At 56.5% G+C, this 18,469-nt stretch overlaps 1 protein-coding gene across 2 annotated transcripts; it reads right to left on the bottom strand.

Annotated features, from left to right (window-relative positions):
- Positions 1-278: 278 nt before the first annotated feature.
- On the bottom strand, positions 279-17,763 carry Vash1 (vasohibin 1). 2 transcript variants are annotated; one of them, XM_040275486.2, is made up of 8 exons: positions 16,087-17,763; positions 9,518-9,606; positions 8,367-8,423; positions 7,098-7,193; positions 6,794-6,868; positions 3,351-3,732; positions 1,446-1,558; positions 279-554 (listed from the first exon to the last, which is right to left on the bottom strand). In XM_040275486.2, exons 1-8 carry the CDS (start codon positions 16,396-16,398, stop codon positions 482-484), a joined length of 1,197 nt encoding a protein of 398 aa, XP_040131420.1. In that variant the 5' UTR covers positions 16,399-17,763; the 3' UTR covers positions 279-481. The 2 variants fall into 2 exon arrangements, with proteins under 2 accessions (XP_040131420.1, XP_005321322.1); XM_005321265.4 differs by lacking the exon at positions 7,098-7,193 and having other exon boundaries at positions 16,087-17,761.
- Between the last annotated feature and the right edge of the window lie 706 nt (positions 17,764-18,469).

The raw sequence follows: 18,469 nt of genomic DNA, 5'->3' as shown, positions 1-18,469 counted from the left end.
CTGCTTCCCTTTCCCTGGGTCAGGACGGTCCCAACTGCAGAACACCTCATCCTCTCAACCCACACAGGCTGGTGGGGCTGAGAAACTTCCCATCTACAGGATGCACCCAAATCCCAGAGAGCCACTGGGAGTAGAGTCACTGGGGAAGCAGCAAGCCATCCTCCCCCAGCCCCGCGGCTCTCAGGCCCCTGAGCGCTGCCCTTCCAGCCACCAGCATATCCATTTGCCATTGTCTTTTTCCCCTAAATACCTTAAACATCAGTCGTAGAGCCAAAGACTCCAAATAAAATACTGTCTTCTTGGCCCAAAGTTAGGGACTTGGCTCAGTGGCAGGGGCAGCAGAGTGGGGCGGAGCCACAAGGCACCCTTCCTGCAGCCTGCAGCCTGCAGCCTGCCCCCACAACCCCTTCCCTGGAGCAAGGCCAGTTCCAGCAGGTGGATCATGGTCTCCAGAAGCAGGGGCTGGGGTGCTGCTTGTGCCTCAGACTCGGATCTGGTACCCATTGAGGTCTGGCATGGCTTTGGGCTCTGAAGGCTTCTTGTCACCCGAGGGCCTGCAGGGAGGCAGAGCAGAGCAGCGGGCCGTGAGTGGTAATCGGGAGCTGGAGGAGGAGGGAGCTGCCCTGCTGGCTTCTCTCCTCCATTCTCCTAGGGGCCCTGGAATGGGAGGACACAGTGGAGACGTGTTTCTGGAACCTTGGCCAGCCAGAGCCTCCCGAACGGGATTCCCATCTCACAGGGCGCTTGTTCTCTGCTGGAGGTTAGCTAATCTGGAGGTTAGCAGCTGGTGGGTAATACCTCAGAGCATAAATCTCCCCAGGGGAATCTGTTCTTTACAAAAGCTTCCTAGGTCAAAGTCAACGGTGATGGACATTTTGGTGCCAAAGATCTGCTTGGTATCCCTTAACTCATGCCAGAGGGGTGGCTCCTATATGACAATTATATTTAAAGCAAGAGCCAGAATGTTAGGGGAGGGAATCAGAGCGGGAGACTTGGTATCTTAATGGCATTTTTTTTTTTTTTTTTGCCATCTAGACACAGACAGAACCCACAGACTTTTGGGAGTCTTGGGGGCACAGCTGTGTTCAAAGCTACTTACCCTGGTTACACAGAGCTGCAGGAGACGACAGGGGCACTCTTTGCCTGGCAGGAGCCCCGTGGCCACCCACCCTCACACCCCCCCATTCTGCTGCCTGCCGTAGACCTTTCTGTCTGGACCACATTGGTCCAGCACAGGGCGGCCAGGGGCCTTCGGAGGGGTGTTTGCTTTGGGGAAATGGCACCACGCTGCTGTGGGAGATGCCAACACCTAAACACACCCATCCCAGGTCACTTCCCATGGGTGGGACACAGAAGACAGAAGGATGTGAAGGAGAGGGACCCAGAGGAGAAGAGGAAAGGGGAAGGCTGTGTTGGCCCCGTCCCCAGGCAATGTCATCCCTCACCGTCTCTCGCTGCGGCTGTTCCTGCGGTGTGGGCTGGACTGGGCCCGCTGCGGGGAGGACACATCCTTCTTCCGGTCCTTGGTGGGAGAGGGTGGGCCGGTCCCTTTGCCAATCTAGGTAGGGAGGGAGAAACAAAAGCATCCTTCAGGGCTGCCCGAGAGCCGACCTGCCCCACGGAGAGAAGGGCACAAGTCCTGGAAGCTGCCCCAGCAGGGCCCGGGAAGCCCCAGGCAACCCTCTACCCTGCCCAGCTGCCCAGTCCCTGCATCCCGAAGGTGGCACGGGAGCAAGGGAAGCTGCTGGGCTGTCACATCATTATAAAAAGTCTTCTAGAAGAGGCCCCTTGACTCACACCAGGCCCATGTGCCAAATGGAGAGGTGGCCTGTGTTTGAGCTTTGCCTGGGAGCCTATCAAAGCCAAGAGTGGCACTAGTTACCTTGAACAAGCCACAAGTCAGATGAGTAACTCTGTCTGATTAAGAAAAAAAAATCAGGGCATGGTGGCACATGCAACTCAAGTGGCTGAGGCAGGAGGATTATGGTTCTAGACCAGCCTTGACTACTTAGGGAGACGCTGTCTCAAAATAAAAAAGAAAAGGGGTTGGGAATACAGCTCAGTGGTAGAGTGTCCCTGGGTTCAGTTCCCAGTCCCACAATAAATAAATGAGATGAATCATTCCTTAGGCAACACACTCCACTTGACTTGAGTTCTCTCTACTGTGGGGAGCCGGAGAGGGAAAAATACCAGAGAGGCCTTCGTGCTGAATGAGTGGGGAGTCTCAGGACTAATGACCAAGTAACTGTTAGTTTCACCTCTAGGTCCAACCTGCAGCCTTGGAGACACAATAATATTCCCTGCAGCAAAAACAAGGGTGCAGGCGGACCCAGAACAGGGTGCCCACCTAGGGCAGAAGACAGCAGCCCCTCTCTAGTGCAGGGTCCCTGCAGCCCACCTCTGCCTTGGGGGAAGGCACTGTCAGTCCACAGGGTCTTAGGCTAGGGGCTGGCTGAGAGTCCCCTGCTTGGACTCTCACAGCTGCCTGTGACAAGCTCAGACCCTCTCTCAGCAGGCTGAGCTCCAGTCGGATCTGCCTCTCACGGCCACCCGCCTGTCCACAAGACTCTGGGCTTCCCATCTTGTCAAGGCAGCTCCATGGCTGCTGACCCCAGGGCTGACACAAGGACGGGCCATGAGCCAGTGCCTAGGCTGGTAGCCGAGCTGGAGGCTCCAGGTCATCTGGAGGGGCGCAGTCACAGTGCGGCTGGGGTTGAGCAACCAGAGTGGCTGAGCCCAGGAGGGGACCCTATCAGGCCCCAGGGGAAGTCCCTCTAGTCCAGCTGGACCCAGAAAGAGCCCCAAATTCTATCTGCAGAAAGGGACCAACTCCTCAGTAGCTCAAGCCCAGTTCTTCTGGGTTAACAGACCCCCAAAGTCCCCAGACATCCCCTGGTAGGTGGCAAAGAGGGGGAAGAAATCACCACCTTATCGTCTTCCCTGGGGCCGGATTTCCTGTCTTCGACTCTCCTCTAGTGTTTGGTGAATGCTGGGTGCTGAGGCTCAAGTGTGGGGACACACAGAGAGGGGAGGCTCTTGTGTCCCCCACACCACTCCCCTCATTTAGGTCAGGATTTCCCCCTAGCTGGTCTGGAATCCGTGCCTCTGCCCTTCTTGGGTCAAAGACCCACCACCATGCCAACTCAATCCCTGCTTCCGCTTTCCTGAGCTGTCCTTGGCCTGCCCTCCCAGGGGACAACCTGGGCAATAAGACCACTGCAATTCCGCAGCCAGGACACACCATCCCCTCCCTCATCCTCCCACCACCTCTGCTGGAGTGGGGCATCGGGGTGACAGCAGGGAGGGAAGCCGCCGTGGGAGAGCCTGGCCTCCCGCGGGCAGAGGCTGACCTTGAGCCTCATGTCGCGGGCGTGGCGCTCCAGCTCCTTGCGGAAGTCATCGCGGCCCAGCTTCTCCACGTCCAGGACCGAGTGCTTCCACTCGATCTGCTCCACGCTGTGCGGGTCGTGGGACACGCACTGGCCCAGCTTCACCTTCTTGAGCACGTGCCAGCAGCGGCCGTAGGCGGCCTCGTAGTCCAGCACGAGCTCGCTGAGCGTGCGGAAGGCCGGCGGCTTGTACATCAGGTCCTCCCGCCTGCTCATGCCCAGGGCCCCGTAGCGGCCCCCGAAGTTCACCCCCAGCACGATGTGGCGGAAGTAGTTCCCTGAGAAGTAGGTCTTGAAGCTGATGGGGAAGCGTTCCAGGGCGGGCATGCTGTTGGTGAGGTAACTGGCCAGTCACCACCCGCTAAGGAAAGGGCCAGCAGAGTGGGACCAGCACGAGGGGCAGGGCTGGGGCAGCCGCCACCCACCTGCATGTGGCTCAGGGACCCCTAGGCCACCAGCTTCTGAAGGCAGACACCACAGCTTGTTCATCTCCAAACCCCTGTCCTCTAGCCTCAAGCTGGTGTACCGGGGGCCTCCTGAACTGACCTCCATGGGAACACTGAGGCTGCCATGTCAATCAGAGCTCCCAGAATAACAGCTAACAGGGGTCCCCTACTCCAAACTGCAGATCTTTCCAAAGCTGTAGGGTGCCCCCGGCTCCCCACCCCACTCCTGTCGATCACACGCACTTCGCAGTTGCTGGTCCCCCCAGACACCTTCTCTCCATTTTCTTTCACACATACGTCTCTTCACAGATGCAGAACATTCTGCTGGCCTCTCCTTTTCTCACCCTCGCCCCCTCCCCCTACACAGACACTGTCCCTCGACTCTCAAATAGAATCAACTTGTGGCCACAGTGGGTCGGAGGCACACTGAAGCCTCTCAGCCCACTGGTCCCACTTGCTCACCCCCTCCAGGCACCTGGGCCTCTCTCCTCAGCCCCTCACCCTGCTCCTGCAGGGTCTCCTGCCCTGCCCGCCTGGCCAGCTCCTCTGCAGGCCTCAAGCAAGTCAACTCCCCGATTTTCCTCCATGGCACCCACCACCATCCATTTTCCACTTATTTCTTGGTTTGCTTACTGTTTCTGTCTCCTCCACCAGAGAGGAAACTTCCCGGGGACAGGGACCTTGGCTGCCATGCTCTTTGCTCTTTCTCTAGGGCCTGTCCCCGAGTCCAGCCAATCACAGTTACTCAGGAACACTCTTCTTGAATACATGGGTAGAAACGGATGAGTGAGCCAGTGGGGGGCAGATGCCACCTACAGAGGCTGCACTCAGTGCCCTAGATGAACGACTCGTTCACTCATCCTAGAGACTGTGCCACAGGCACTACCACTACCCCCATTTGCAAGAGAGGACTCCAGGACTCCGAGATGTTAGGGAACTTGCTTGGGGGTCACGTAGTACGTAGCAGAGCCAGGATTAAGCCTGTGGCGTCAGATACTACACCGTGCTTCCTCTAGCACTACTCAGTCTACCAGTGCTGACTGAGCCCAATGCCTTGCCAGTGACCAGGGACTTAGAGTATATGAGAAAGGCACAGCCCTGCTCGGCAAAGTGCATGGGAAGGAGACCCAGGAGCTAACAGTGCAGAGCCCACTGCACTGAGGAGCTGTGGGGACACGGGGAGGGGCCCTTCACCAGACTAGATACTGTTCCCATTTTCCTTGTGCCCACAAGCCACCAAATGACCTTTGAAAGGCCTTGGGACCACATGATCTTGGCTGGCCCAGCATCCGGGTTGCTCTGCAGGGATGGAGCCTCTGCTTTAGTGCATGGCTTCTGAAGGAGAGGGGACGAGGGGTCTTCAAGGAGGTGCTGGCAGCAGCCTGACTTTCCTGAGTGGTCTCATGATTAAAGTCACAAAGAGCCCTAGACAAGGTGATGCTGGCTGGGCTCCTGGAAATGGGTCTATCCTTCCTATCACAAATGACTGCCACAGTGGAGCTAGCTCTTAGGACCTCTGCGGGGATGGGGCAGGGGGCACCACAGCCTTTTTGTGTAAACTTGAGGCAGGTATGTCCATGGGAGAGTGTCACCTCGGTTACAGCCCTGAGGGAGCATCCTTCTCACTTTTGACTTCTCCTGAGACCTAGTCCTGCAGATGCACTTCCTGTTCATTAGGTGTCCTTCCCTGACCCTTCCGGCTACCTCCAATCTGCACTCTCTGCAGCACTGAGCTGGTGGGCTATCTGCCCCAGGGATCATCCATAGGCAAAATGATTCAAGGCTGGCAGGGACCCAGCACGTGGTGGTGCACACCTATAATTCCAGTGGCTTGGAGTCTGAGACTCAAGTTCATGGCCAGTCTCAGCAACTTAGCAAGGCCCTAAGCAACTTAGTGAGACACTGTCTCAAAATAAAAAGTAAAAAGAGCTGGAGGTGTATCTTGGTGGTAGAGCCTCACTGGAGTCAATCGAAGCCAGGAAAGAAAAGCTGGTAGGGAATATGGGAGGGGTGGGAAGAGACGAAACACAATTGTCTCTGAAATGGTAAAGCTGAGAAATGGATACATGGGAATTCATTATATCATTCTATATTTGTACAAGTTTTAATATATTTTCTAATAAAATGACTCATTAAAAAAAAAAAGAAAGGTAGGAGCCAGGTGTGGCTCTGGAGGCTGAGGCAGGAGGATTGCAAGTTCAAACCAGCCTCAGCAGCAACATAGTGAGGCTCTAACCAACTGAGTAAGAACTTGTCTTAAAACAAAAAATAAAAATAGGCTGGGGACATGACTCAATGGTTTAGCATCTCTGGGTTCAATCCCCCATAAAAGTACCAAAAAAAAAAAAAATCATGGCGCTGAGGTGCTGACCAATTAGGAAAATAACTGACCACAAACACCTGCCTCACCTCCCCTTGCTCTGACTGGGGGCCCTGGGGGAGGGCAGCTGCTCCTGGGAGCTTGTCTGCTTCTTCCAGTTATTTTATGGTACTGGGGATTGAACCCAGGGGTGCTCTACCATTGAGATATGCTCCCAACTCTTCCTGTTTTTGAGACAGGGTCTCACTAAGTTGCCTAGGCTGGCCTTAAACTTGCAATCCTCCTGCCTCAGCCTCCTGAATAATTGGATTACAGACATGCACCACCTTGCCTGGCAGTGGTACAGCAGCCCATAGGAGACACTGTGCCCTATTCAGAATTCAGAGAGAGATCACTGGGTCCATGAACTCAAAAAAGAGCTGCCAGCAAACCTGAAGAGGAAGCAACTGAGGCACAGGGGGCTGAGTCCCGAGGCTCCTCCAGCTCGGGGAGGCTCCTCACCGAGGGTCAAGTTCCTGGCTGCACAGGGGAGCTGGGAGAGCCCTGGGCCTCCTTCCCTCTCCCCACTTCTGGAACAGGAAGCTGAGGCCGGGACAGGCGGGTCCCCTCGCAGGCCTCCCAGGGCAGGGGAAGGATACATTCCCAGGATCACGGCTTCCAGGCATTTGATTGGCAGGGCCTCTTTGGTCATTTCCTTGGCCAGGTCCATCAGCCTGTGGGAAAGGGAGACAGCGGAGGACAAGGCCTCTGGCCCTTCCCGTGAGGGGGATGTCAGAAGGAGGGGGCTGGGTTACCAGAAGGCTAGAAGGACAGACCCCACCCCTCAAGCTGCCCTCAGCCCCCCCCCCCCCCCCCGCTGCAGATGACGACGGGGTGGAAAGAGGCCCTCTCCCTCAGTTCCTTCCTTCTTTTCATTTTCTCTCCCACTTGTCCTTTAAAGACCTCTGGGGGAGGGGAGCAGCACGGAGGACAGGACCTTGACGGCCGCTGTGCTGGGGCCTCTGCAATGACATAGTGACGGCCACTGTGCTGGGGCCTCTGCAATGACAGTGGTGGGAGGAGGTGGGGACCTTGGCACTGACCTCTTCCCTGCCGGAGCACAGTGGGCATTCCTGACTTAACCCAGGTGCCTTTGAAGAGCCGGCTAATGGATGCAACTGCTCCCCAAAGCCCAGACGTGGGGTCTCAGGCAGATGGCTGCCTGGTGCCCCCCACCCCCACCCCGCGGCCTGCTCCTGAACTTGGAACTCAGGCCATTTTAAGAGAGTCTGTCCTGGGGCCCAGGATTCGGCCTGGCCACTGGCCTTCCACAAGAGTGCCTGGATTCCTCTATCTACAGGGGCTGGAGGGGCCCCCAGTGGGCAGCAGCCAGAGAACAAAGCCAGGGGCTTAGGGAGGTGGATGTTCCCCCTGGGGCCTCAAGAGCCGGTCATTCAGTAAATAAAGCATTTAAAGCTTTCTTTAATCTTTTTTTTTTTTTCCATAAGAAAGCAAACATAAATGATGTGTAGAGCAAGATGCAAAATTTATCTGGGTTTTAAAAATTATAAACTCCTGGATTGAAGAATTTTAAGCCTATGGGCATCTCTGGGCCATGTCCCCAGCCTCAGCCACCATCCTCTTCCCCACTCTTCCCTTGGGGCTTCCCTGGCAGAAGTTCTCTAGAGCCCAGAGCGAGTGCCAGGTGTCGAGGAGTGAGAGATGCCACCTTCCTTCTAGAGGGGTCCCTAACGCTCAGACACTGATACTGGACCTTCAGTTACATGGCCAGAAAAGAGTCCAGAAGGACACGATGGGTGGATGCCCAGGGGCCTGCGAGGCAGGTGGGCAGAGAGCAGGGGCCGCTGTGGGAGACAAGGAGAAGGGCTGTCTCTTGCTCCACTGGAAAAAGCCCAGGTGGCCCATGGACCTGGGACCACCCTCTATCATCAAGGCAGGTGGGGGCTGCTGCCTGTCATGTTCCGTGCTCAGCATGGACTCGTGGGGGTGGGCTCCTTTTCACTAAGATAGCCCTGGCTGTTCATCTCAGGTGAACGTTGACATCATGACACCCTCAGGACCCAGGTACCCCAGGTACCAGCCCAATGGCTGGCTTTCCCCCAAGAATATCTAAACTTCCATCCAAAGGCAAACCACAGGGGCTCCTAGGGATTCAGCCCGGGCAGGGGGCACGGTGAGCCTGGGGCAGGGGGCTGGGTGTCCCATTCTTACCCTGTCAGAGGTCTGCTCTTCTTAATTTCAAAGAACTGTGTCCCTGTGTGATTGTACCTGTGGGAGCTGGTTAAGGACCGGCTGGGTTCATCTGAAAAGGTGTCCCTTTCCCCTGCCCATCCCCCAGGAGTGTAGGCTGGGTAAGGACACAGCAAGGGGCCTCCTCAAAGCACCTTGGAGGGTGCTCAGACCTGATTCTCCTGCAGGGGAGAGAAGGGCACAGGGTGGGTGGGTGCCTCTCCTTCCCCCTCACAGCCCCTTCTCTTTCCTCGCCCCCCCCCCCCATCCTCTTCAGCTTTCACTCATTCTTTCCTGGCCTCCCTTTCTCAGACGGGGACTTTGAGCAGACAGCTGGTGGCCAGAAGCCACAGCTGGGAACGGCTTCCTGAAGCACTGAATTTTGCAGACAGAGGAGGCTGGAGGGTGGGGTCCAGCTCAGCCTCCAGCTGCTAGGTGCTCCCAAGCCAGCCTCTCCCTCCGCACCTCAATATTCCCACTGGAGAGCAGAGGGACGGGGCCTGACTGCAGTCCTCAGCGGGCCTTTCTCTATTCGGGACCCATGTCTAGTTCCCCCTCCTCGGCAGTCGGGAGGGCTGAGGGAGAGGACCCAGGACACTGCTCTGGGGCAGGGGGAAGGTGTTAAGGGGCCCTCCAACAGGACTCAGGCACCCACCTCTTTACAGGCAGGGCAATAAAGGGCCTCTTGCCAGGGAAGACAACTTGAAGAACCAGGAGAAAATTCCAGGATGTGTAAGTGACCTCCTGGAGCTTAAAGTCCCTTTTCCTCCCCGTTCCCCACACTTTTAAAACCCTTTCTCCAGTACCCCCAGGGAACCTTCTTGCTGTTTCCTCTAGGGCTGGATGGATGACAGGGACCACCCACTTCCTGCAGCTGGTCTCGAGGGCCACTTCCCTCTCTCTCCCTGTCACACACAGACAGCAGGAAAGCTGGTGAGGGAGGGGCTGGAGCAGGTCTTCAGACGAAGTCCCCCCAGCTCCAGGTAGCACAGAGATGCCCGGAGGAATGGAGCCTGGAAGATGGGGACGAGGTGGCTCTGTGGACCCTCTCTAGCCTCCTCTCAGGCAAGCCCACTTGGCTTCTGGTGGAGTAACGAGACGGTGGTCATGGGGACCCAGACCAGAGAGGATACTGCAGCTCCCTGATGTAGCGCTGCACGGCTTCCAGGCGCTCGGGGACGGGAGTGGAGGGCTGGAAAGTAGGCACACTCGGTACGGGGATCTGGAGATACAGAAAGAGCTCTGGTCACAAGGGCAGGCCCACCGTGAGCTTCCGGCCCTGCAGACACCAGCATTCGCCCCCCGAGAAGTCAGACCCCGGGGAGAGGCAGCCTCCTTGCTTGGCAAACCTTCCTCCCTTCCTGCCTTGACAGCATTTCTGTACAGAGCTTGCATGGACTTTCCAATTTTATGCTTCTTTAATAATTTTAGCAAAACATAGGTTGATTCAGCAACTGTTCTGATTTTCTCATATTCGTTCCCTTCAAGGCTGAGGGAGAATGTCAGTATTGGAGTTAAGCTCATCGGGTGTGGGGTTCACTCTGTGCTAGTGAGTGTGGTTTGTCCCCCAGAGGTGTGGGAGACTTGATCCTCAGTGTGGGGATGTCAAGAGGTGGGTCCTAGTGGGAGGTCATTATGTCACCAGAGGCCTGCCCTCAGAAGGAAAGAAGGCAATTTTCTTCTTGTGGACCCTGAAGCGGATCTCAGGGTTGTCATAAAAGGAGCATGCCCGGCCCCTCGCCCTTTCTCTGGCTTCCGCAACGTGACCATCCTTCTCTCACCTGCTCTCTAACCGTGATGCCATGCACCGCCATTGGGCCCTCACCAGAGGCTGAACTAATGGCATTGGGGTCACCAATCTTGAACTTTGTGAGCTAAAAAGACTGTTTTTTTTTTTTTTTTCTCATAAGTATCTTGCCACAGGTATTTCATTAGAGTAACAAAAAAATGGTGCTGGGCGTCCTAATGTACGCCTGAAATCCCAGCAATGTGGGTGGCTGAGGCAGGACTCCAAGTTCAAGGTCAGCCTCAGCAACTTAGCAAAGCCCTCAGCATCTTAGTGAGACTCTGTCTCAAAAAATAAAAAGGGCTGGGGATGTGGCTTAGTTGAAAAGCTCCCCTGGGTCCCATCCCTAGTATCAAAAAACAAACAAACCAAACAAAAACCTATAACTGGCTTTCCCAGAGTCCTTCCGCCCAGGGGGATGTCTCGGGAGAGATGAAGATATCTTACAGTGGACATCACCCACCCCGGTAGCACAGGCACATTTAGCAGGGTTTCCAAAGTGCCAGCCTGGATTGTTGGGGACACCTCAGTGGCAGCAGGGTAAGAGGACTTATTTTAGGACATGTCTTCTTGTGGCTCTACTCACCAGAAGCTGGCTGCTTGGAAGGGTCTGACAAAGGCCCAGGGCCCTTGGGGTCTCCTTTCCCACCAGCTCCCACCAAGAAGCCAGACGGTTCTGACTCCCCAGCATCAGCCCGGCCAGGCGGGACGGGGATGAGATGCTGGGACGCTGGGAGTCAGGCAGCAGAAGCAGACCCTGGTCTTCCCTCAGCCAGGCAGCCTCCAGGAAGGAGGCCACGTGCAGGCCTGGACCCCGCTTCAGCCCCGGGAGCCTGAGTCCTGGCATTTGGCTGCCACCGTCAGAGAGGTCAGGGGACCAGGAGTGCATCAGTGAGGGTCCTCTGAGGACTCACAACAGATTCTTTGGGTAGAGCCAGACCTCCAGGGGCAAAGCCACCCCTCTGGGCTTCCCTTTGGCTACCAGCACAGGGGGCTGTGAGATGGCCTTAGGCCCCGCACAGGGAGGTCCCACCCTTGCCCCATCTCTTCCCCCAGGCCACCACCTGGTCCTCTGAGGTTACACCGAGCTCTTGCCCCACGGGGCTGGGGCTGCAGTGGGGGGGTCTGTGGGGGTCTGTGGGGGGTAAGTGGGAGGTATATGGGGGGCATGCATAGAGGGGAGCCCTGTGGGGGGAGGGCAGGACCCAGCTCTTTCCGCCCTCTCCTTGGCAGGCTTCCCAGAGGAGGAGATATGGAGCCCACATGGCACAGCCTTTTAAATGCTGTGGTTTTGGTGGCTGGGGAGGAAGGGACATTCTTCTTATCATTTCTGACAGGGAGGAAGGGACATTCTACTTATCACCGCACACTCACATATGGAGCCTGCTGATGGCAGGGGACATAGGACAGTGTCTACCAGATGCCTCCTCCCTCCACAGGGCACAGATGCAGGAGGGGAAGGGCCCCTGGTCCAGAGAGTCTTGCACAAACGTCCCCTCCCCCTGCCGGGTCCTCTCCCTCCTGCCCCGGCAGTCCTGTCCCTGGCAACCACACACGCCCACGCAGCTGACAACCCAGCCTGGAGAAAGCTATTTCCCTTGGCACGTTACTCTCCTCCTCAGACTGGTGCCACCACTTACAGTCATTAGTAGGATAAAAGTCCAGGGGTGAGGGCTCCCCCTCTCCCTGCCTGACCACCCTGTGCCCATGGCCTCCTCTGGGTCAAGAATATGGGGGCAGAGCGGGGAAGGAAGTGGTATTCCAGGAATCACTGAGCCCTTTCCCGTCAACAGCACTGCACATCCATTCAGGCACCCAACCCCAGGTGGCACCCGACCTCAGGTGGCACCCCCCCCCCCCGTGAGGCAAGGAGTTAAGGGGGGATCCGGTAAGTGCACCTCCCATGGGGGAGCTGCAGCCCAAGAACCATGCAGAACCAGGCTGGGGCCAAGGCCAGGCAGCGCCCACACGAGCATGCCATCTAGAGAAAGAGCCCAGGGACTAGCAGCTTTGTAAGAAGGAAGAGAGTCCAAGAGACTGGGCTTCCCAACAGGGCCTCAGAGTCCCCATCACCCCGGCCAAGGAGGAAGGAAGCGTCTGGCCAGCTCCGTGACTCATGCTGCCCCAGTGCGCTCCACCTTCTTCCTCAGTGTCCACGACAAACACAGACCCGTCCGCTCGCTGGTTAGAACTCTGCACCTCCAGGTGAGCAGGCCACTTGGGGACTGGTCTCCTGGATTTGACCTTCAACCTCTACCTCCGAAACAGGAGGCAGCAAAACTTCCTCCCTGTTGAGGGGTGGGGTCAAGGGCACAGGGCGGGCTGGTGAGATCTGTTACCCAGATCTCCCTGGCAGCTCCTCCTCCATGACCCCAGGCAAGGGTGCCCCTGGTCCCAGGAGTCCCTGAAGGCCTGAGTCCCACAGGACACTAGCACTGGTGCAGCCCCTCAGCCCAGCACAATGAGGCGGCCTCGGGAAGGAGGGGAGCGCAGGTGGCAGGAGATGACAGAGCCCACTCCAGAACTAGACATGCCACTGAAGCCCAGCTCCGTGACTTCAGTGATGCTCCTCAACTTCTGTGTCTCAAAGCCCCGTTTTAAGACAGGAACCCTCAGAGAACCCATCTGCAGTGCAAATGAGTTGCTGCCTACGGACACCTTAGAACAGGGCCTGGCATGTAGCGAAGGCTCAGTGCCTGTCCACCAGCACTCCTATCCGGGCATGGCTTGAGATGTCCAGATTCTCACTCTGCAGGTGCTCAATGGCCAGAGTCACGATTAGACCTTCAGCAGCTGGGTGTCATAAGCGGCCGGCCAACAAGCTTGTAAAGGTGGTGACAGCTTGAAATGGCGATGGGAGATTGTCATCAAGGAGCATCAACCATTGCTGGCTTTGGGATCCTTCTAGATACTGCTGCTCTTGGCCCTACTGACACCATCCTGGCAGAAGCTCTTTCTCCAAAGCCCTTGTGTGTGTGTGTGTGTGTGTGTGTGTGTGTGTGTGTGTGTGTGTGTCTGGGGTGCTGCATGCCCGCTCTGTGCATTTTGGAGCACCTGCCGGATGCTCCCCTAATGAGGCCCTCCGTCTTTTCCACCAACATCCTCTGAAGTGGGCCTTGCCCATCAAGCCCATTTCACAACTGAGGAAACCGAGTGCAAGGGGGTTGCACACCTTCCTCCCGTAAGTACATGCAGGAGAACGAGATTTGAACATGGTGGCTCACTCCAGAGGCGCTCCTTTAATCACACTACCTGGCAGGGGCCCAGACACAGCTGCCTGTCTGGGCTGGGCAGGTAACAGAAAAAAAAAAAATCAGAGATGGATCCCATATTTGTTTTAGAATGTTCAACATAGTGTTCATTTTAAGAATAAAATCCTGGAAACAATGGCAGGGGGAGGGGGCTGTGGCAAGCTGGGGGAGGGGAACCCCTCCCCAGCCCCTGCTGCCAGGTGGGACTGCAGCCTCTGTTTCTCATTTGTCTCTTTTTCTGAAGGGATGCCAAACCTGTGTTTTGTTCTGGGAGAATCTCCCCATTTTCACTTTTGGCTCAGGTGGGCTTTTAAAACACAGTGCAGTGGTGACAACACTTCCTGGACCCACCACAGAGACTTTGTAGAAATGCCCCATGCCAGCTCCAACATCACAGCTGCTAGGGAAGGTGTGCTCTGGGGACAGTGCTCTCCGAGGCTCGCGGTATGACACCCACTTGGACTCGGGGCCAAGGTAGGGGAGGAACTTCCTGCAGACACAGGCGACTTCTCTGAGACACCTTTCCCACCGCTCAAGGAGGAGAACTTTCCAATTTTTCCAAATCTTTAATAAAATTCCTCCCACCCCATCACAGTCCTGGCCACCTCAACTCCTTCCTCCCGGGTAGCTTCTTTCCCTCACCCATCCCTTTCCTGCACATCAGAATTGAAGATGACAAAATGCTATCCCTGAGCAGTTCCCAGTGAGCTCACGGGTGTTTTTTTAGTCCCTAGAAGTGGTGACAGCCCTACAGGAAGCCCTTCACACTCTCCTGCCTCCCTATTTAGACACAGGAGAACGGCGAGGAGAGCTGCCTGCTCGGCACCATCCTGCTCATGTGGGACAAGTGTGCCACTCTGGTTTCACTGGCACAGATGCTCTGAGTGACATCTACTCCCCTCCTCGTGAAGAAAGGGAGAACAGGTAATGAGCACCCACAACCAGTATTGGTTTGGTATTTTCCAGTTTGTCAAATGCTTGAACACCTGGTGACTCATTCACTTTTCCCCACAATCAACCCCATTTTACAGATGAGAAAACTGTGGCTTAAATAGGTCAAAGGGACCTTCTTGAGGTCATAGAGACAGGCAGGTGATCCAAACCAATGTATATACCCTTTGACTCTGTGTGTGTGTGTGTGTGTGTGTGTATGTGTGTGTGTGTGTGTGTGTGTATGTGTGTGTGTGTGTATGTGTGTGTGTGTGTGTGTGTGTGTGTGTGTTTGTGGTACTGGGGATCAAACCCAGGGCCTCACTTATGGTAGCAAAGTGCTCAAATTTATCCCAAAGGCAAAAAAAAAAAAATCATAGATGGATCCCATATTTGTTTTAGAATGTTCAACACAGTGTTCATTTTAAGAATAAAATCCTGGAAACAATGTCCAACCACACATTAACTAAATAAATTATAAGTCAGTACAGAGGATCATGATGCAGCCATTCAAAATCAACCTAGTTTTTCTCTCCTGGAAACATTAGACAATAGCTCAGCCCTCAATCTCTGACTTGTTTTCCCAGGCATGTATTTATTTATTATTATTATTATTTTTTGTGGTGCTGAGGATCAAACCTAGTGCCTCACGCATGCAAGGCAAGCCCTCAGTCACTGAGCTACAACCCCAACCCCTTCCCAGGCATTTTTAAATGGCTCTACCAATAACTTGGTAAAAACAAAACAGGCCACTTTTCCCCATGCATGAGCCCCTCTAATCCCATTCTCCCTAGCCCCCACCCTTCTCACCTGAGAAGGCAGGATTAGGCATTGTGGGGGCCCAGGGGTGGGTTGAACTCTGCCCAAAGGGTTCTGTACTGGGAACACTGCTTCCTTTGACTTACTGATAATGTTTAAAAAATATATCAGGCATGAATTTCCATATAGCACTGTACAGGGCAGAAAGTCTCAAATACCCTTTCATTCAGCAGACACACATCAGTGCCTGTTCTGTGCCAGGCACACAGGAGACCTTGGGAGGACAAAGATGAATGAGATACTGCCTCTGCCTTCCTTGGCAAAACAAGTGAAGTATTGCAGCTATAGAGGAGTTCCAGCCAACACAAAATTTACTTAACTTTACTCTTCTCCATATTTTTTCCTCCTTTATTTTTAATTTCCCTGAACCTAGTGCTCAACAGAGCAGAGACACTGGATTCCAAAGCCCTGGCGCTCAGTCCCCACTCTGACACTTACTGGCTTGACTTGATTTGCTACTTGTGCTTTGATCTTCCTTATCTGTAAAATGGGGACCCAAAGTGCACTTACTTGGCAAGGCTGTTGGAGAATTCAGTGAGGTAACACCTGAAAATAGTTCCTCAGCATATGAAGTCCTGTATTTCCTTAGTCATTTATTATCTGTCTGCTCCAAGTTCTCTGGCTTAGCAAGTGTCATTAGCCAAACAGATGTCAAGCCACATTAGTTTGCTTGTTAGTTATCTAAATCCTGCCCCAAAAGTGATGAAGGACAACCTCCCTCCTAGAATGATCCCAAAAGCAACGGAGAGAAAGTTCTGGACAAGTATGACCTGTCTAGTTTTTAACTCTTACCACACCTGTGGTTGCTGCCCTAGCCATCAGAGGAAGAGTGTGGCTTTGCTCTCAGCCCCAGGTCACTGCCCTAGCTCATCCTGTGCGCATCCCTTCCACCCCCATCCCATGCCCCATGCCTCACCTTGGGCAGGTCCGTTGCTCCACGGATCCGCTGCGCCACTTTCTCTCCATCAGGGTGGATCTTGGCTACATGCTTCCACATCCTTTCCCAGGTGGCTTCGTCCACAGGCAGCCCACCCCGGTTGACGAAGAAAGGGACGCCTCCATCTCGCAGGTCCTCTTCCCCTTCCTCTTCTGGCTCATCATCTCTCTGGGCAGAGGCCCCTTCGCTGGTCTCCAAACGCCTGACCCCAGTGGGGACGGCGACAGTGGCGGCAGCAGTTGGGGCAGCACCGCTGCTGCCACCCCCAATCACCTTCTTCCCTCCTGGCATTCCTAAATCCTCGGTGCGGGTGGGAGGGGGTATCAGGAGGCGGGAAAAATAGGTGGTTCACCAGAGGCCTCCCACACACTAGCTGCAGAAATAACACATGGCCAAACAGAGGGTAGGGCGCCTTTAAGAAACCAGGGCGTGGCTCTTGTACAATGAAATACTACTCAGTAAGAAAAAAAAAATCAGTGCATCAACCTGAAGTGGGGGCCCAGGGGTGGGTTGTCCTGGGTCAGCCTTAAGGGCCTTGTTTTGTTTGAAAACCGGGATAAAGAGACTACACCCCAATCCCGCAGCCTTCACAAAGCACCCTTATTGGGCAGCGAGAACAATGACGGGCAGCCGGGGGTGGGGCAGTCGAGGGAAACTGAGGCCAGACAACTCGGATCTGCGGCCGCGGAAAGGGAGGGTCAAAGGCACAGTGCCCACGCCGCCCGGGCGTCCGGGTTCCAGTTTGGAAGTGAACAAAAATTCCTCTACAAAGCCCCGCTCGCTCACACCTGTGCGCGCCCCTGGGGGTGGAGGGACCGCGGCCACTGGGAGCCTGGTGAGCTCCGAGTGGGGACCCCCGGGCGGGAGGGCGACGCGGGGCAGCGATTTCTCGGACGCGACAAGTCCGGGAGCCGAGACTTGCAGCTGGCGGGGCGCGGGGAGGGGGCGCGCGGCGACGCGCACATTCCACGCCCGCGGCCAACTCCCCGCACAAAGTGGGCTTTGTCTGCGCCCCCGCCTCCTCGCCTGCGGGAGCCGAGCCCGCAGAGGGGGCAAGGCGCGCGCGGGTGGGTGTCGAAGACCCGGAGCTCGAGGCCCCGCCGGTCCCCAGCCGGTCCCCAGCCGGTCCCCGGCCGGGCGCGTCTCAGCGGGCGGACGGCGGGCACCTGGCGCGGCGCGGCGCCAGCCAAGCCATCGCGGGGCGCGGTTCCCGCGCCAGGGCCCGGAGCTCAGAGGGACCGGCTCGGGCGGCGCACAGGGGCCAGTCTGCGGTCACCGAGCGGCGGGCTCCGGCCGCGGGGTCGCTGCCCCAGGCCGGCTGCAGCATGGACGTGGCGCGGCCGGGGCGGGCGAAGGATGCTCCGTGGCTGTCGGCTCGGGCTCCCGCTGCCCGGCTGCGGGATGGAAGAAGGACCGCGGGGCGGGGAGGGCCAGCCTCGGGCTCGCGCAGCAGCGGCCGGCGGATGTAGCTGGAGGCGAGTGACAAAGCCCGGGCGGGCGCCGGCGGCGCTGGCCCCCGGGGAGCAGCCTGCGGACCCCGAGCCCACGGGCAGATGGCGATTCGGCAAGGCCGGGGTCGCCGCTGCCAACCCCGCCGCGCCAAGGCCCGGCTGCGGCCCGGCTGCTGCCCGCCGGGTCCCCTGCCCTCCCGCCGCCCACCCGGCTCGACTCCGGCCGCGCCGCGCATGCGCTCCGTCCCCCCCTTAAAGGGCCAGCGCATTCCCGCCGGGTCCTCCCCTCCCGCAGACGTCCCTCTGCTCCTAGTTCTCTCAACCACGCGGTGGGCGTTCGCTCCCTTCTCACCTTTCTTTTAGGGCGCAGCGAAGACCGTGCGGTGTTGCGGAGGAAGTTTACAATGGACCGAACAGAGCGCAAACTCTAGGACGATTCCTGGCGCCAAAGGAATTCCTGCGGTCGGGAATTTCCTAAAGTGGGTACCACGTCGGGGACCTCAGCGTGGGGCTGCGAGAGCACTGGTCTGGGAGACCCGGGGTCAGCGCTTGTTTTGCTCAGGGACATTCAATAGATCACTTCCTCTCTAGGCCTCAGCTTCCACATATTGGCAGAGGTGATCACCAATTCCCTCCTGGCGCGTCCGCTCCTTAAAGGGGGACATCTAGTAGAGGAAATGAAAGGGTGAAAAGTCATCCTGTTTCCCCTGGTTCCTGCCCCGGGGGGAGTGGGACGCCCAGGGACGTGACTAGTCAGTCTCCCTGGACTGAACTTTGGATGCCCATGTCCCGCGGACATGGCAGGATGGATGCTTCTCCCTAGGGTTGTGGGACCACGACATAGAAGTGGGAGTCCTGGCCGGGGAGAGCCAGTCGGTTCAGAAAACGGTGAAAATACAGCTGATTGTTGT

This window comes from Ictidomys tridecemlineatus, chromosome 5, assembly GCF_052094955.1.
Source record: "Ictidomys tridecemlineatus isolate mIctTri1 chromosome 5, mIctTri1.hap1, whole genome shotgun sequence".
Classification (NCBI taxonomy): domain Eukaryota; kingdom Metazoa; phylum Chordata; class Mammalia; order Rodentia; family Sciuridae; genus Ictidomys; species Ictidomys tridecemlineatus.
Note: the sequence above shows the minus strand (reverse complement) of the source record. Positions and strands in the feature narration are given on the sequence as shown.